This window comes from Rhea americana, unplaced genomic scaffold (assembly GCF_003343005.1).
Source record: "Rhea americana isolate MKP2758 unplaced genomic scaffold, rheAme1 scaffold_108, whole genome shotgun sequence".
Lineage (NCBI taxonomy): Eukaryota > Metazoa > Chordata > Aves > Rheiformes > Rheidae > Rhea > Rhea americana.
The window spans coordinates 919,634-937,456 of NW_028185128.1; the positions used below are offsets into that span (position 1 = coordinate 919,634).

Genomic DNA, 17,823 nt, shown 5'->3' on the forward strand with positions numbered 1-17,823 from the left:
TCTGTCTTCCCCAGTAGATGCCCATGCTTAGAGAGGGTGCACTGCAAAGTCCCTCTTACTCCTCACTCTTCCCCAGGTGGTAATAACCTGCACGCCTTCCCCTGCCCAGCCAGGGCAAAAAACCTCCCTCCTGCTCACAGCTCTCTTTGCTCTACAGCTGTTCATATTTTTTTCTCTCAAAAAATTGCGACCGCCTAATTGATTAGCATAATTAAGTTAAAATTCTGAGCAATTATTCTAAGCTGCACTTAGCTTGAAACTAAGGGCTTGTATTTTAAAATGAATATTTGCACTGAAAACTTGTCTATATTCCTGGCTTCATCAGCCAGTTTAATGAAATACTCTACTATCCTGGCTCTGTACAAGAGGTATTGAAATTCAGTTCCAAATCCTACAGGAGGAGGGTATGAGCTTGCTTCTTTTTGTATTTATGTCTTTTGATTGAGCCATGACAACCATACATAAAGCCTGAACTCTCAAGGACACAAACATGAGAAAATGAACACACTTCTGCTTGGGAAGATGCTAGATTTAGAGTGTATTTGGGGCATGTTTCTTGAGCACATTTGAGGACATTACCAACCTGATTCTGTGACGTGCGATGAATGCTTACCTCCCTAATCACCTTGTAGACTGCTAGAGAGTTAAAGAAATGAAAAGTGGTCCAGAAATCTTGCATTGTTGCTAACTCATCTTACGGGAGTGGAGAAGGCAGTTGGTTTGAATGCTGGTGTGGGAAGTAACTGCTGTGGGGTGGGATGCTGGTGGGCCGCAAAGGGTAAGGTGTCACAAAGCTTCTCCCCTCCCATGTTAAATCTAAGATTATATAAAAATTATTAGATACTAGGGATGACTCAGGGCTATCATGCCACTGTAAGTATCAGCATGATGTTATCATTGCTTCTCTCGAATTCCCTTCCCATTTTGCTATCTTCCTGATGTTATTGATGCTCAGAGGTTTCAAATTCAATTGTACAAAATCTGCGGATATGCTTTTCTTTATGTTTTTGATTATGAGGAATGTGGAAGTCTTTCTCAGGGTTTGGACAACATCTAGTGAGAAGGTTCTCTGACTGTGGGTTCAGATGTTAGGCAACACAATGTCCTGCACTTCGGTTATTTTGGATGCCAGACAGGTTCATTCAATTTGTGTCTGTTTGGGGAGTCTGGATGAGCAGAGAGAGTAATTCCAGAGCAGTAGGCGAATGTCTCTAGTTTCATAGCTGTTCAGACATAAAACATTACGGATAGCAATTTACACTTTCCTACAGTCCTGACACAGCTGTTTGCCTCATGGGATGATTCATTTACACTTAAGAAAAAAAATAGTGGCAAGAGTGACTCTTCCCTCAGACCCTTTATGTTCTTTGCTGCAGATTTCATCAGACCTGTTACCTAGTCTGAGTTCTGACCAGCTGACTAGGAACATTTTTCTGCTTCAAAGAACATAAAGTTAAGCAATTAATCCACATCCTTCAGGGACCCTCTGCATTACCACACTTGTTCTTCTGACAGAGTCTGTGTTACTTGCACTCAGGGGTTCATTAAAAAGCAGCTCAGATACCTTCATTATGGTATGCCAACTCCTCATTCAAATGCATGGAAAGTCCACTTCTCTGGGCTCAGGACACAAATAAGTGTCATCGACTCAGCAGGAATTATCCATATCTTTGAGAAGGCTGCTCCAGAAATGACTCTTTAATGATGGTATTGTAAAGATGGGCAGACTATCTGATTTTCGGTTAACCAGAAAAAACATGTGTGAATTGCCATCACTGCCTGCAAGGCTGGGGGGAAGAAGAGAGAAAATATTATCATAATTAAAAATAAGGAGATCCAGGCACCAATCTCAAGGCAGAGCTCTGTAGTATTACCACATGCTCTCAGTAAGACAAAGCAAACCTAAAAGAAAGCTTCACATTTAATGCAGCAAAAGTTTTTATTATTATTTATGCAATTGACAATGATTTGATAATTGCAAAATAATTCACTGAGGTATAATCAACACATGCACTACATTTCCTGTAACATTACAGACCCAAATTTCACTGTAAATCCAAATCCAAATTCTGCTGAAGCCTGAGCCCTGAGACTCAGAGCTCATTTCAACAGTGTGCATGCTGTATATCACCTTATGGAGATGCCCCTTGACTTTGGCTAAAAGACAAGCTACTGCTTTGGTGAAGTATTTTAATGGCAGAATGCAACCCTAATGGGGCATCTAGGAGGCTGCATGTTACAGTACATGTAACATCTGTGTTTGATTTTGGCTGAGGAATGCAACTGCAGCCACAGTGAGAAAAGAGCTCACTGTTTTTGGAACACATTGGGATGCATTTTGGAGTGTCTAGAAAGGAGGCTTATTTCTTCCTTTCATGTTGGAGGGATTCATAACAAGCACCACGGATGCCCAGAGCCTGGAGAGCAAAATGTTGTGAGGTCACTGCGCAGATATATCTGAATAAGAAGAAAGACAGAGAAGGAAACACAGGATACATTTAAAAAAGCAAACTGCAGTTTGTAGCTGAGAGACTAGAGCTGGTAAAGCTTGTCATCTCACAAAGAACAGGGATCTAGGYGGTGCTCTGAAAGGAAAGTTTTCTGCCTTTTTCAGTGTCTCCAGCCAAGGCCCTCTGTGGCTGTGTGCCCTCTGTTGTGCATACAGCACTCATGCATGTGTGAAATAYACTTACAGCTGGATTTTTGTCTCAGATAATTGACTGCACGTTGCTACTCGTTTTGTGAAATTAGCTCCTGTGACTGAATAAATGACTAATTTCTGATTTTTAGCAAACAGGAATAAGACACAATTCTCACAATTTTCACAAAAAGGAGAAAGTTTTTGCTCTGTCAGTAAATGAAGAAAACTGAAGATCTGTAGAAATGTTGCATGTTCTGTTTAACTGGAAGCTTTATAATCTCTATAAGTTTAATAGGGTGTAAGAGTGGTCATGGTAGCTAAGTTCCTAATCATGATCACCTTTAAATCATCAAATCTCAGACATCTCATTACTCCTGGTAAGGAATGTAATTATTCTAGAGGCTTCAAAGTGGGTAGGTTTACAAAATTGTTCAGTAATGATGTGTCTTGTTTGTGCTCTATTTACAATAGTTCACAAATTAGCTCAAGGCATCCACATCTCCAAAATGAGTATGCTTGTATTTCTGTGTACATCACTCTGTGCTCCTGTTCATTACTACATGGTGAGAAGAATGGCTTTTTTGGCTCATTAGCAGTTTTACTCAGTATGTAGTACATGTACATACCATCCATAAATCTGTTGTTTTGAGGTAAACAGAAGTCTGGCAAGCATGTATTATGATTGTTTGATTGAGAGAAATGCTGAATTTGGATTTGCGTTTTATTTGCAATACAATGACAACTTTTTTTGCAGAAATTCACTGATACATTCCATGTGCAAAAATACTGAGATTTTTGTCAAAGCATGCACATATGTGTGTATATTTTTATTTTTACTGAGGAAGGCAAACAGCAGCTTGCTTCCACTTTCCAGGTTAAGGTAGAGGAGAAAATAAATTAGAAATTGTTTTATACTAATGGCTCAAAATTGCAATCTGCAATCCCTTTTGGAATTACCATTGCAGGAAAAAGTGTCTAGGAGACCCTTCATTTTGTGTCTACCYCAATAAGGCCAATGTGTCAATGAGAAGAAAGAAGCACATGTAGTGAAATAACAAACGATAGTGATTATGCAGCCACAGCCTGCGTTCAGAAAACAAAACATTTAGAAAAGCAGATTATGTGAATGAGAGTCACAGAGAAAAAGCAGAATCTCAGTGTATATTAAAAGCTTTACAAGCAAAAACTTTTGGTAGTGTTGTTAGATAAGATGTGAAAGGCAGATGCTCCCTTTTTCAACATTTCACCCCGCACTGAGAATGCCAGGGGAGAATTCCCACTGACAGCTAAATGCACAGCAGCCCTKGCCACCTGGCATAGGAGTACATCAGGGTTCAGCAGAGAAAGTAGGGACAAAATCATGAGAACCTATTTTAAACATTACCATGCTAGGACAAAGGGGAAACCACTATGGAAGTGGTGACTGATGCAATGAACAAGAGGAAAAAAGCTTGGGAAGACTGCAGAGAAAGTTAGAAGCAGATGAGGGACAGGCACCCTATTGAGTGGTCTAGCCACCATGTGTGCACATGTGTATAACCACTCACTGGGTATCTTTTTCTTTTCCATCTTCAGGAAGAGGCAGCCAGAATTCTCGCCCACCAGCCAGTGTCCGTCGGCACATGTGCAGCTTTGAAAAATCCCACACTGCAGTGAATGTGTAAGAGAAGCTGCATGACAAAGAGTGGTTTTACCCCTTGCTTTCTCTTTCTCATTGGTTTATCATGTCTAATGACGGGACAAATGTGGTGCATGCCATCAAAGATGGGAAATTTGCTTATGTTCCCTGTTTCACACAATGCTTTAACCTGACTGTCCTGATCYAAGAGGACACTGAACAGTTTTTTTTACAGCTTTTATTTTTTTAAAAAAGCCTTCACCTTTATTTTGAAATGCTTACAATTTTGAAAATACATCCTTTTTGTACTAATTTTATCTTCTTTTTCCATTTAGCCACCATTTTTCTGTTTTTGCAGTTTTGCATGGAGATGACATTATCCTACGTGCTATAAACAACAATTTAGCGGCTATCTCAYGGCAAGACACCTTTGCTGTGCACAGTTCTTGCTAACTGCTCTTGTTAGTGAACTGCTGCTGCAGAGCCAGCAGAGGGAACATGGAAAATGCCGGTTTGATGGAATTCACAGAACAAGGAAATCACAAGCAGGCTCATGCAAATTAAAACTGCAGGGTCTGAGTCAGGAAAAAAAAAGTTACCCTAAACAATCTTTAACTACAGAAGATAATTCTTTATTAATATTGTTTTTTACAAAAGACATTAAAAATCTAAAATATTCTCCACTCAGTGAACAATAGCAAAGTTCAGCTGCTCAAAAAAAANAAAAAAAAAAAAAAAAAAAAAAAAAAAAAAAAAAAAAAAAAAAAAAAAAAAAAAAAGAAAGAAAAAAAGAAAAAAAAAAGACAATTGCCCACCCTAAGCAAACACCAGTGTAACAGAGAAACCACATTAGCTGCTGCAGAAACAGAAAGGCTTCTTCTCACTTCTTCCAGGACAGATTTATGCTCTTTTCTATCTGAGAAACTACAGATGTGAAACAGCCCTGTTCCCTGCCCCGGGGAATGTTGTGCAGTGACTAGATGAAAATCTGCCTCTGATACACTTATACAGCATTTTGAGAAATATCATATTTGTACAGCTAGAGCAGCTGTTTAGTTCCTCTAATCTGTGATGCATTCTAGCTCTGGATATGCTTTTGACAGTCAATGCTATTTGTGGACAGACAGCAATAATGTTAATTCAATCTGTCCCTCTGATCTGCAGATTAGAAGAAATACACRTATTTAATGCAGTAGTGACACTTTTGTAGGGCCTGGGTAGCARCCATATTTGCTCCCATGAAGGTCAATATTTAAAAAGCCAGTRTGAAGAGCATGACAAACATTTTGTCATTAATTTCCAGTCCAACAACAATGTGCCCTTCTTTTATGATATGGAACAAGCACTACAGTTTCCCAGGGCACAGATTCCCAATTGTTCGTCTGGAAAGATCGACTGTGAAGTAGAAGTCCAACACAGACATGACATCAGGAGGCAAAGAAAGGAGAATGCAACAAAAGATACTATTCACAAAACATGGAGATGAGCTATAAAAATCATGAGCACAAGGAAGGCAGAAATCTTTGCATGACAATGCTTGGGATTTTTTTTCTTTTAAGTTTGTAAAAAAAAAATCCTCATCCATGCCTGAGAAGCACCTCTAGTGGGACTCCATCCAATGAATGTGACTTTGAATGCTTGTGATAGCTGCACAGATAAGAAAAGCTCTAAAAAAYCTGTGAATTTTCCCAGATCTGTTAGTTCAGACATGTTGAGCATGATGCTTGYTATTTTGGCACATTGCTCCTCAGGCTGCCCTCTCTCTCTTGCTAGGGCTTGTGCTTTCCGGGGCCCAGCAGCACCACACTACAACCAGGGGACAGCTACATCTTCCATCAGCAAGCTAATGCCATAAGCTTTCTGCGGTCACCAACCCAGGATGAGCAGTGCAAAGGCATGTGTCTGTCATGCCCTTGCATGCCCATCACCACCATATGGCCTCATACCCAAATTCAGCAGGATTGCAGCAACTAGTGAGTCTGGATGTTCTCGAGGAAGCCCTATTTTGCTATCCCAACATGCCAGAAATCACTACTGGTGTTACAATTTCCCTCACTGTCCAGTTACAAGCAAATAGATTTAGGGACATGAAACGCGTGTTTTGCTGTGCACTACACTTGGCACTGGAGAAGTCAAGAAATGCAGAACCACGAAAATGGAATAATGCAAACTTATTATCACATGAAGAAACTCAGAAATATCATATTCAAGTTTCAGGGCTCTTTTCTTCCAGATCTGTCCATTCATTATCATGGAAACTTTCAGATACACCCGTATAACCCACAAGCCTTACTGGCTGGATAAGCAATTATAGCATGCTAGGGAGTTACATTTTACAAATGAGGTGCCTCATGACTAAGCTTTCTGTGGCAACTGAATTAAGTTTGCATTCAAAATACTGGTAGTAGCACTAATGGCATGTTAAGGCAAGTCTGATGGCTCTCTGAGTGTGGTTTAAACTGAGAGAGTCATTCTCGACTCAAAGAGTGTGAGAAGTTGAAGTGGGAGAAAGACTTCGCTGTTTGCTATCTCTATAAAACTGCAAGGGCTGCACTTTTTCTTTTGAACAAATGTCCAGAACAACAGGCTTTTACCAGTTCCATGGGGAATGGTCAATACAGCTATCGACTAGAATATATTCTGGAGTTTCAATATAATTTTCCCTTTTGTAATTTCACCTAGGGCATTCAGTCGTTCATCTGTGTTTTATATGAAATATCTGCCATCCTTGGCGTTAATGCCTTTCAGTTGTTTAAAATCTTTTACTGGGCTGTTCCAACAAATCAAATATATTTAGCTATTTTACCTTCCTCTCATACACCCTCTTCTTCCCCCCCCCCCCCCTTTTTTTTTTTTTTTTTTTTTTCTATACAGCTTCAAGTTTGTCAGTATCTTTCTGGTAATACGGTGTCCCAAACCCTTTTGCATCAGAATCGTAAAAGGATTACAGAAAGCAAGAACAAATTTCCTGTTATCTAAATTACCATTAAATAGCATTTATAGGAAAAACTTCTTAACATGTGTGTCATTGTGTGGTGCAATGTACACAAAAATGTTCACAGAATACAGAATTTGGGGGTTATATTTGYGTCTTTATCATATTCAAAATGCATAAATTAGCATTTCTTATTCAACAGTAACTCCAGAGCTTTCCCAGCAATATTTCTCTTGATGAAATATTTTGCTGAATGTTGTTGATCTTCAGTTTTCYAGTGTTACAGATTATTTTGTTTTAGGAACACCTGAACTGTTCCTAAATTAATGTTATTCTACCATTTTCTTCCCATATTCCTAAGCTTTCCAGATTTGCTCAAAACATTGCAATATTCAGGTTGTATTGACTATGTTCTTTTTCAAGCCTCCYTGAACAAATGTTTCAGTTCAGGAATTGTCATTGACTGCACTTCCATACTCATTCACTGAAATGTGCAGCATGAGGCACATCTTCAGATAATAYAGATTGGCTTCTCCATTGACATCAAAGTATCTATGATGATTTGCACTACATTTTTTCTGTGCATTAATTTTATAATCCTTAAAAAAATTACATGGGTGATRCAGTAATATGTATTCATTCTGAAGATTTTCTAATTGTTACTTAACAACAAAAAAAAACAGATTCAAATTCTTTTTCACTAGTRAGAGCACTGTTTTAATTTCACTTTGATTCACAGGTTTCTCATCTTAATTTCTTRAACACTGGCAGAATTTACTTACTCTTCTGGAAAGAAAACATTAATTATCCTGAACTTCATATTATCTATTAGAATAAGTTRTTTTGTCCAAGCAACACATTACTAATTATTTGTTATTCTTATCAAAATATTTTGTGAACAGCTTCGGAGCTACAACACTGCTTTGTGCTTTTTGGGACACTTTCATAATGTCAAAGCCAACAGATCACAAACAGTTCACAAGCTCCCCAAATATATTTCTCCAAATTATTTGTGTAGCTTATTTTCAATCTTTTTGTTATAACAAAACACACTAGCAAACCAAATTTTCTTTGTTAATAATTAGATGGATAACTGAAATGCGACATAGCTTCTGCATTTCAGATGAGACTTAAAMTTAATACCAGTAATTATAATTAGTATTCAGCCATGTATACACATTATCAGTGTAATATTCTCATACCTTTGCTGAGCTGGGTAAGTATGATCTGTTATACATATTAAAGTTGTCACACTTAAACTATCTTGAAGTGATGTGTTCACATTCCCCCTCCCCTGTGCCCCAGAATACAGTGGTATAAAAGTGCCTATATAGGTATACAGATGTTGCACTCAAAAGTAAGTCAGTTTATTTCAGGATAACTGTCTATACCTGAGCTTCTGGACTTGGGAGTACTTTCCTGCTCCTGGAACCACGTGCAAACCTGGTAGCAGCCCAACAGCATGTTAGCATGGCTGTAAAGCCTCTGCCACCAGCCCTGGCTCCTGCTCTCCCCCAAAGAGCGACCGTGGCACAGAGGCCAAGGGAGCCCTTGGGTCTTGCCTAGCGGGTCTGGCCCGGTCCTGGGGGATCCCTGTGACTGGGAACCAGGAGCACGTCACAGCGAACCTCAGCGGTTCAGGCTACACATAGCTGCTGCGCCCACCTTACAGTCTGTATGTTATTACTATTTCAATTCAAAAAAGAGAAAAAAAAACAGTGCATTATCGATAGGATCATGTGTATTACAAAGCCTGTGTATGTCTCAGATCAAAGTAATGTTAAACTTTTGCCATATAATAACTAATGACGGAAATAACTAGATAAGAAGGCATATTTGAGTAAGCCAGTGGCAGAGCAGAGKGTGAGAACAGGCAGTTCTTTGCGTGTGCTCTCCCATACCAACCCTAAATCTCTTCAGGTTGTGTTTCTGTGATACGACCTTATGTTTTCCTGTATTTTGTGTATACTTGCTCTTAGTGTAACAGTTTCCATGATACATTTAAAGTAGCTACCTAATTTACATAGAACAGGATCTCCCATGTGTGAGGGAAGCAATTTATTTTGTCCTAAAAAATAAAAAAAAAATGGAAGGGAGAGGTAAGGAAAAGTTAGTTCAGTAATTTAAATTTTCAGAAACACTGGTGGGAGGCTAAACTTTGCACTAACTATACAGCACCACAGAGAGAATAGGAGTCACACTTGCGAACTGCTGTGACATCCTCTTATTAGTGAGATAGAGATTACATTGTAAATGGACTAAAACTGAAATTGTGTGTGATTTTTTTTCTTTTAGGTAATAATAAATGATGCTTATCAGACAAAACCCTGAGCATACACTGTAATGGGGCTGTGGTAGATRATGGCTCCCTCACTCCTACGTGATTTGTAGAGAGGTTAAACCTGGGTTAGAAAAGCAGACGAATCCCTAGTAGCAATGCTCCAAACAACTGGGCTTGCAGGAACATGCTAATGGATGTGGCCTGTTCTGTTATCGAATGGTAGAGGTGACTGCTGCAGCTTGCTGAATGSCTCTGAGAAGAAGATCCCATTTAACACAGGGAGATATTGCTACCCTGGGTTAAAACCAGTTCATGCCCTTAATCGAACCTGATGCTACRAAGGCTGTATTGAAGTGTATACAATAATGGAAGAAACCCTGGAGATACCAGCAAAATATCCGCAGTGCACTGCAGCACAGGCACTAGCCTTAAGTCTTAAATTGGTTAGCTTGGCTCCTGGGAACAACGGCAGAGCTCTGTTCGGGTGAGTTGCTGCTGCTTATGTGACTGCAGAGCAGACAGGAAGCTTGCTGGTGGTTAACTGCCTTAAGTAAGTCGGGCAGAAATTCGTCCACTGGATTTCCTAGCCTGGGACCCATGAGCAGCTGCTATTTGGTCCGAGAAAGGCATGCATGCTTTTTCGGCAAGGTCCTTCTTTTGCTCCGCTGTCCTTCCTTTTAAACTGGAAGAGCTCCTTCTCAAGCATTTTGCCTGGCAGCATCTCCAGCTGTGGCATAGTAATAAACACCTTGTTGCCTAAATGAAAAGCCATTTTCCCGGTATGTCCATTTCTAAATTTAATCTAGTCAAAGCCCCCTGTAAGTATTGTACTATTTAACCATTTCATATAGTGTTATTTACAGATTACTATGTATAAAACAATCAAGGCAAAAGATACAGGGGTTCAGGCATGAAGGATTGAAAGTTCACCTAATTCTCTGCATTCTGGGTCTCAGGCTTCACTGGTGAGAAATAATCAGGATCAGAGTTGCACAGACAGTATCTTGATGACCTTAGACCACTGGCTCATGTCTTCACTTGAAGACTTTCTTCAAATAACTATTAAGGTCAAAAGTTCTTTACCGAGTTTTTTTGTGTTTATAATCATCACTCTTATGCAGAGAGTATGTTGTAAATGTTGATGCATGTGTGAGAAATACTACCTTGAATTACCAAAGAAAAGTAGTAACAGACAGACCTGCATATATGGAACTCAGATACCAAATAAAATCCCACAGAAGAAATATACCACTGTTTATTCCCCCTAGATATGAAAAAACTAGCAAAGTAGTTGTGAAAAATGAGAAACTTCAGCTAATCTCAGTATACATTCTTACCTATAAATCACAAGAAAGCCCACCTTTTATATGTTGAGAAGATATCCATGAACACATCTGAATATTTGGGCTAGATGAAAGGATATGAAGAAATAATACTTTGGATGTTACACCAGGTAGATATTGTTATAAACCTTAAGTTCCCTTGTGACTCTAAGGAGTTGTCATCAAACTTTTATAACAAGGTGTTAGGTTCAACCCTGTCTAAGCATGCTTGTGTTTTCTTAGCCAGATCTATCTCTCTGACAAGAGCTGTGGGGTTGCAGCAGTATAATTCAGGGGTGAAAGGCCATCAGAGAGAGTAATGTCCTCACAGTCAGTTCATGAACTCCACAAAAGGACCCTGCTGGTGGTGGAACAGAGTCGGGTTAAACCAGAGCTCTCTGCACTGAAACTTGTGCTGTAGTCCGTGTTGATGTATCACATACCAGGCAAAAGAGATATTTCTTTCTGATACCTGTCTTTGGTTATAAAACCAGCATCCTACACTTTTGTTCTCTTCTCAACAAAAGAAAAGCAGGGAAGGAAGAAGTAAAGTCTTGGGGTTAAATCAGGGAAGATCTGTAATGTCTCTTTTGTTGTCAAGGGATCATTTTGCCTCTCTTGATTCATCAGGCAAAATTAAGACTTAATCTTTTAAATGACACACTTACTGCCACAGGAATGTCACATTGTCCTTTCTAGAACAGATCACCTGCTCTTCTTCATCATTTTTTTTTCATAGAAGCTGAATTTGCATCACTTCTGAGCAGTCAGCATGAAGTCTAAATCCTGTAGGAAACTGAATAAAAAACAGAGAGAAAGTTAGAAGAGATGAATAAATACACAATGGACATGAAGTGGGTAACCTTTCTATCGAAAAAAAATCAAGAGAATACCAGTCAATCTCATCTCACTGTCAGGCAGTAGAGCATCATGTTCTCATTACCCCAACTACGATCCGGTTTGATGCTTTCTCCTGTCTTTGTGTAGGACAAAACATTCCTCCTCTCATTTCTCCAGGCTGATTATTCTGATTTTTACCTTTCTCATTGATGTTTCCTTCAAAAATAAGGTGATGCTCATTTAGAAAATGGTGACTGTGCATTCTCCATGCAGTTAGGATCGTCAACATGGTTTTGCACCAGTTTAGTGGGTGCCCTGTTCAGGTCTGAGTGTTTCCAGCCCAACCTTTGCTTTTCAGCTAAATGTCAATTAATACTATTCCAGACAGCTGGTCTTTGTTCCAGGATAATAAGTGCTTTTTTGCATGTTAATTGTGAATTCTGGCTGAACGGGTCAATCTCTGTGTGACTCCCCACCAGACAGAGCCTCTGCCTTTCTATGACAGGTTTGTAGCATTTCCACTGTCTCACACATGAATTTTCCACAGGATAATGCTGCACTGACACTGTGAGGAGAGTTCAGAGAAAGAGCTGCAATGAGAGGCAGGAAAGAACAGTAATAGAAAAGAAAGACTGTCCAAATGGAGGCACTGTGGCTCACAAGCTAGTTATCACAAAGCTGGGAAATGTAAGCCCTGGCAAGCAGAGGCGAGGGCTCCAGCAGCACCAGCTTTCCTCCTAGAGCACGCTGATAACTGGAGAATCTTGAATAAGGTTAGGTATTGTGGTCTCTCTGTAGTTTGATTGAAGTGCAGCTGTTGGCTTGGTCTCAYTTAAGTACACGATGGAGTGTGCTACAGAAGAAAGAAGCCAGAAGAGCAGAATTTGAGAGTGAGGGGGAGGATAACAAACAGAAGAGGAGGAAGTTTTATCTGAAGAAAGAGATAGTCAGCTTCTTAAAATAGCAGTGTTTGCCTTTGATGCAAAATACAAAATCTTGGGAACAAAATGAGGTAGGGACTAAACAGATGGTGTGAGGAGGTTTTTTTCATTCAAAAGTGAGATGATGAACCAGAGCTAGATATGAAGAAGTAAGTGTTGTTGAAGTGGACTTAGCATAATAGACAGCAGATAATCATATTTTTTCAGAAAAGCCTTTTGCAGTATTTGTAAGCTACAGCATCAGCAAAATACAGTGTGAAAGCACTTGACTTGTTTTAATGTCTACAAGTAGGGGCTTGTTTTGAGCTCAAAGCAGACAAAWTGTGTTTCTGTGTGAACAGTTTGTAAATCTTGGTATGTTAAAATGTGACTTTAAAAATCTTTTACTTCCAACAGTTACATTCATTTGCTTATTTTTATAGCACTTCAAAAAAAATCATAGCACAGCTCATTCTGATCAAAATTGGAATGCTTCTAAACCTTCATTCTTATCTTTTCATTGATCAATATAATATAGAGGTTTGATTCTTCAGCAGGAACAGGTCCTACCAAGCACATACTTTGGAGTGCTAAGAATTTTTTAGATTGGCCTTTTCTTGTGGGCCAATTCCCAGAGAGATGCTGAGCCACAGATCCAGTGTTTGGAGTCTGGCAATGGAGCTGAATGTCACAGTTTGGATCTCTCTTAAATTCTTTTTTTCTCCAGGAGTATTTACTGCTAAGTAGAAAAATGCCACATCATTGTGTATATTTCTTTTTCTCTTTTGCCAGATTTGCAATATCTAAGTTGTACCAGTTTCTCCAAGCTTCCAAAGTTGGCCACTAACTTTTTATAAAAGTCAACAGATAATTCTTTACTCCTTGAAAATGAGGAGGGCTGGAGTTTGAGCAGGAAAAGTAAGCTATTTAGGCAGGTACTAGAGGCTGCATGTAAGTGAAGTGATCGCCGCCGGTGTGCACAGTACCAAAAGGCAGCACAGCTATGCCAGCCTCYCACCCATATTGCCTCCTACTAGCACTGTCATCACAGGGCCTGAAATGTAAGCCTTGGTTTCTCCCTACCTCCTGAGGGATGAAACCCTGAGATACGGCTGCTTTGCGTAGATAATCTCACAATTTCTCTCTGGTCCTTGGTTTCCACTCAGGTGATGTATGTTATAATTTGTGAATGATATCTACTGGCTTGACCTGTAATTAAACAACTGCTTGATCCTCTTACCTGACATTCAGCTCTCTACCCTATTTGATGCTAATGAGACATCACTCTGCTTTGAGTGCTGCTGCCTGCAAAGGTGCTGAGAAATGCAAAAAACACTGCAATTCCTCAGACCCAACCTTAACCCTCAGGTTCTCAATCAGCCAAACACCCCAGTATTTTGAAGGGATCCAGCCTGCATGAAGAGTCAGAGGGTTCGACTCACCATGATCCTGCTGCTACTTGTTCCCCCACCCACACAAACCAACTGTTTTCAATCCCAGCGTTTTCTCCTTGTTTGTAAATAATAGTCACTTGGGAAGAATTGTGTTTGGTCTGCCCTAACCGCACAGTGAGGACTCTCTACAGCAAAAGGAACTCGGGAAGCAGGGAATGCTATCCATGGGCTTTAGTCACGCATGGGAAAGCAAGATGTGCCCAACAGACTGAATGAGCAGTCAGAGGAGCTGAGCATACTTTTGCCTCCTACCTGAAGGAAGCCCTGGGACACCTCAATTTCTGTAACAGCTAATGTATTTCTAAGTGTGAATCAGGCCAGTGAATAGAAAGGAAAAGGGGAGTCATTAACAGTTTCTCCTGCTATCCAGAGTGCCAAAGGCTAAGACCGTGGGTTGTTTTTCTTCCAACAGTTTATAGGAAATATTTCCAAACTGTTAAACAGGTTTAATTAAAGCTCTCTCTGTGACTTGTTTTCTTCTCTTCCCCCTGCAAGGTACAGTGAGCAAACCTAGATACAAACTGAAATAGAGTGTTCAAAACACAGGCAACCTTCCTCGAACCCTTCCTGTGTGCTAGGCTATCCACAGCAGCTGTGGGGTGGGCAACCAGGAGGACGAAAATTGTGGTAACTGCTGCTGTCAAGAGACATTCTTGTTTCCCTCTGCAGTATTTCTACCTGCTTCCTCTGGGAGGATGTGAAGAGTTAGGGGTGGAAGGTGTAAGGGGGGAGATGGTTAATGAGGCAAAGCAGCCAATATTTCTGTAAGCTTGTTTGTTATATTGCCCATGTGTGCATAATGTAAATGCAAATAAACTCATCTTTATTTTATTCATAGTTCTAATGGAAAGTCTGTGTCATGGTCTGAACCAGGTGGAAGACAAGTTCCCAAGGGACAACATATGTGGCACAGACTCTCAGTGCATGTGAAGAGCCAGGAGGCAGGGTGCAATCAGACTGCGGTGATAAAACCCCTCACTAAAAGCTACCATGGCCAAAGCAAGAGCCTGACTTTTTCTGACATCAGCAGCAAGACTCTGTACAATGTGGTGGAGGAACAGGAGAGTGAGCCCATCCGCTTCACCCAGCCTGGTAGCCCCTCCATGGTGGTGCACAGGCGGGTGGCCACGACTCCCCCACTGCCGGCCACGGCAGAGGAGACCCACCTCTTCTTGCCTGAGCAGCCCCCCAAGAGCCTGCCTCTGCAGCCGCACTCCCTCATGGAGCAGCTGCAAGGAGTGGTCAACAAGTTTGCCCCTGGCATCCCCGACTTCAACACCRCACTCCTTGCGCCCAGCTCGGGCAACGGCGCGCGGCCCCCGTACCAGGCCACACTGCAGCAGTCCCCACCACCACCTCTCCAAGAGGCTACGGCCTTCAGTGAGGAGCCCGCGTTCCCCCTAGCAGAGGAAGCAGAGAGCGAAAAGCTGAAACTCATCCAGGGCTACGTCTACGAGAAGAACCCAGAGGAAGAGGAGGACGAGGAGGACGAGCCGGCAACCAGCAAACTGACTCTGGAAGACTCTCCGGCACTGACGCCTCCTTCCCCTTTCCGGGATTCAGTGGCTTCAGGCAGCTCTGTGCCCAGCTCCCCCGTGTCGGAGTCGGTGCTCTGCACACCCCCGGACATGACCTATGCCTCTGTCATCCTGAGGGATTATAAGCAAAGCTCGTCCACCCTGTAGAGCAGGGACGCTGCTGATACAGGGCAAGAAGGACTTTGGCAGCTTCCCTCTGGGAGATCCTGGGGAGAAAGGTCTCCCAAGGAAGGATGGGGGAGAGGGAGGAAGCAGAAAGGGAAGTCACATACGACAAGGCAAAAACTTTATCCTGAACTTAAAAAAAAAAAAAAAAAATCCATTCTGAGGGCTCAAAATTCTCTAGTTGTTAAAAATAATGTACTTTGAGAAGACGATAGGAAAATATAACAAAGCACAAACCCAATAGACAACTTCCATAGCAAAAAATGAATAAACACACAGAAAAGAATATCACACCTAGTCACACCCTCTCTTGGCAATGCTTGAAAAGGACTCTGGGAAGTGTGACCCGGGAGGAGTCATTAGCACATCTCATGACTGTAATCTGTCTGCTACAGAAGCAACAAATCCAGGAGCTGGAAAGGCGAGTGTGGCGAGAAGGARTGAAGTGATTTGTATATGAGACATATATGCATAAATAATTTTTTTCTGGTTTCTATAGCTGGTATAAAYGTGCAATATTTTCTGGGGAGAGGAGCACAAGAAAGCATATGGCTCTTAATGAATTTTGTCTGAACAATTCGTTCTTCATATTAAGCTGGTTCGGGGGGAGGAAGARATCTTCTTTTGTGCTGATTGTGCACAGGATTATCATGAAGTTAAAACTTGAGAGGTTACTGGGGAAAGTCCTCGCTGTAGTGGCTGTGACATGATGAGGACTTAAAAGAACACCCTTTTGTATGAGATTGCAAACCATGTGGCTGAACTGTTACACAACATTTACTGTAGCAGAACAATATTTATTGACTAACTTTTCATAATACAATGTACTTGCCATGTGATTCCATCATTCTTTTGTGCTACTTTTGAATCAAATACATTGGAAAATAGCTGTATACTTAGCGCAATGATTACTACTCTGAAACAAAGACAATTCCATATTGGAGATCATAGAGTCAGTCTAGAAGCAAGAGAGTGAGCGAACGTTTGTGCCTCTGTATGCGTGTGTACAGTATGTGTGAAGTGTAATGTCCAATAACTACCACTGGAAGACTGTCTTATAAATATACTATGAATATTTTTATGTTTCAATCATGTTTTATATCGCATTGTTACAAATATTCAATAGATCTTTGGAGATTTGTATGCTGTGCTACCACATTTTTTCATATATGAGCTCAGACAGTTGTTACCCTTATAATAGGGTGCTTTATTTTGCAAATATTTTATGAAGCAGACATATGGTATTAATAACCAGTGCATTGAGAACATGTTACTTTAAGTGTTTGCAGCAAGTGTGGTTAAGAAACAAAACAARACAAAAAAAAAGTCTGTTTTAGAAATCTTGCACTTGCCAGTATAAATCTATACAGGTGAGACAGGAAAAAGTATTTATTTTCTTGCTTCAGATAATTAAAAGTAAAACCATGTCCAGGCAGGAACTTTCATCAGTGCTTAATGTGTACATAAATACCCAGCTTTTGTTACAAACTGTTCTTTTAATGTGTTTATTATGTTTAGTTGTGTATTCTTTCTACACACTTCCACTTTCCTATAYTTAATATACAATTTTGTCATCTTAAAAGTCACTTCTAGGCAGTTGTAGTTCTGTCATTCATTTCTCCTCCTCTATCCTTCATACATTTCCTGGAGATGGACCTAATCCAACACTCCCTGGTGGCATGTTCAAAGACCAGATCTAATTGCAGTGGCTTGAACTTAATTATATTTATTATTACCTTATTTACATATGTGTATATAACATATTCAAGACAGCATTTTAGCTGCTATGAACTTTGATATTGCTGCTGAATTTAGCTGAAGACCTGTCTCATAATTTTACACTTTATTTTACACTTCATTTCCAAAGTTATTTCTAAGGAATCTTTTCATGATAATAAGTTGCAAAAACAAATTTTAAACATGCTCATTGTGAAAATTCTGTCAGAGTTTTTCTGACTTCATTGTATTTCTATTCTTCTTCTTCCTTTTCACTTGCATTTTAAGAAGTCCTGCTGCTAATCATTATTTTTTTCTCTTAAGATCCAAATTTCATTATTTTGATGTAATTACATAGCAGAGGTGTCAGAAGATTTGGCTGCTGCCCAAAAT

The 17,823-nt window shown here is 40.2% G+C and overlaps 1 protein-coding gene across 1 annotated transcript in view; it reads left to right on the plus strand.

The window, feature by feature from the left end:
* The window catches only part of GRM1 (glutamate metabotropic receptor 1), a 188,216-nt gene extending 172,520 nt beyond the window's left edge, over nucleotides 1-15,696 (plus strand). Inside the window, exon 8 of the mRNA XM_085310446.1 lies at nucleotides 14,850-15,696. Coding sequence (XP_085166572.1) covers nucleotides 14,850-15,696 — 847 coding nt within the window. The remainder of the gene's footprint in view (nucleotides 1-14,849) is intronic.
* The last annotated feature ends 2,127 nt before the right edge of the window (nucleotides 15,697-17,823 follow it).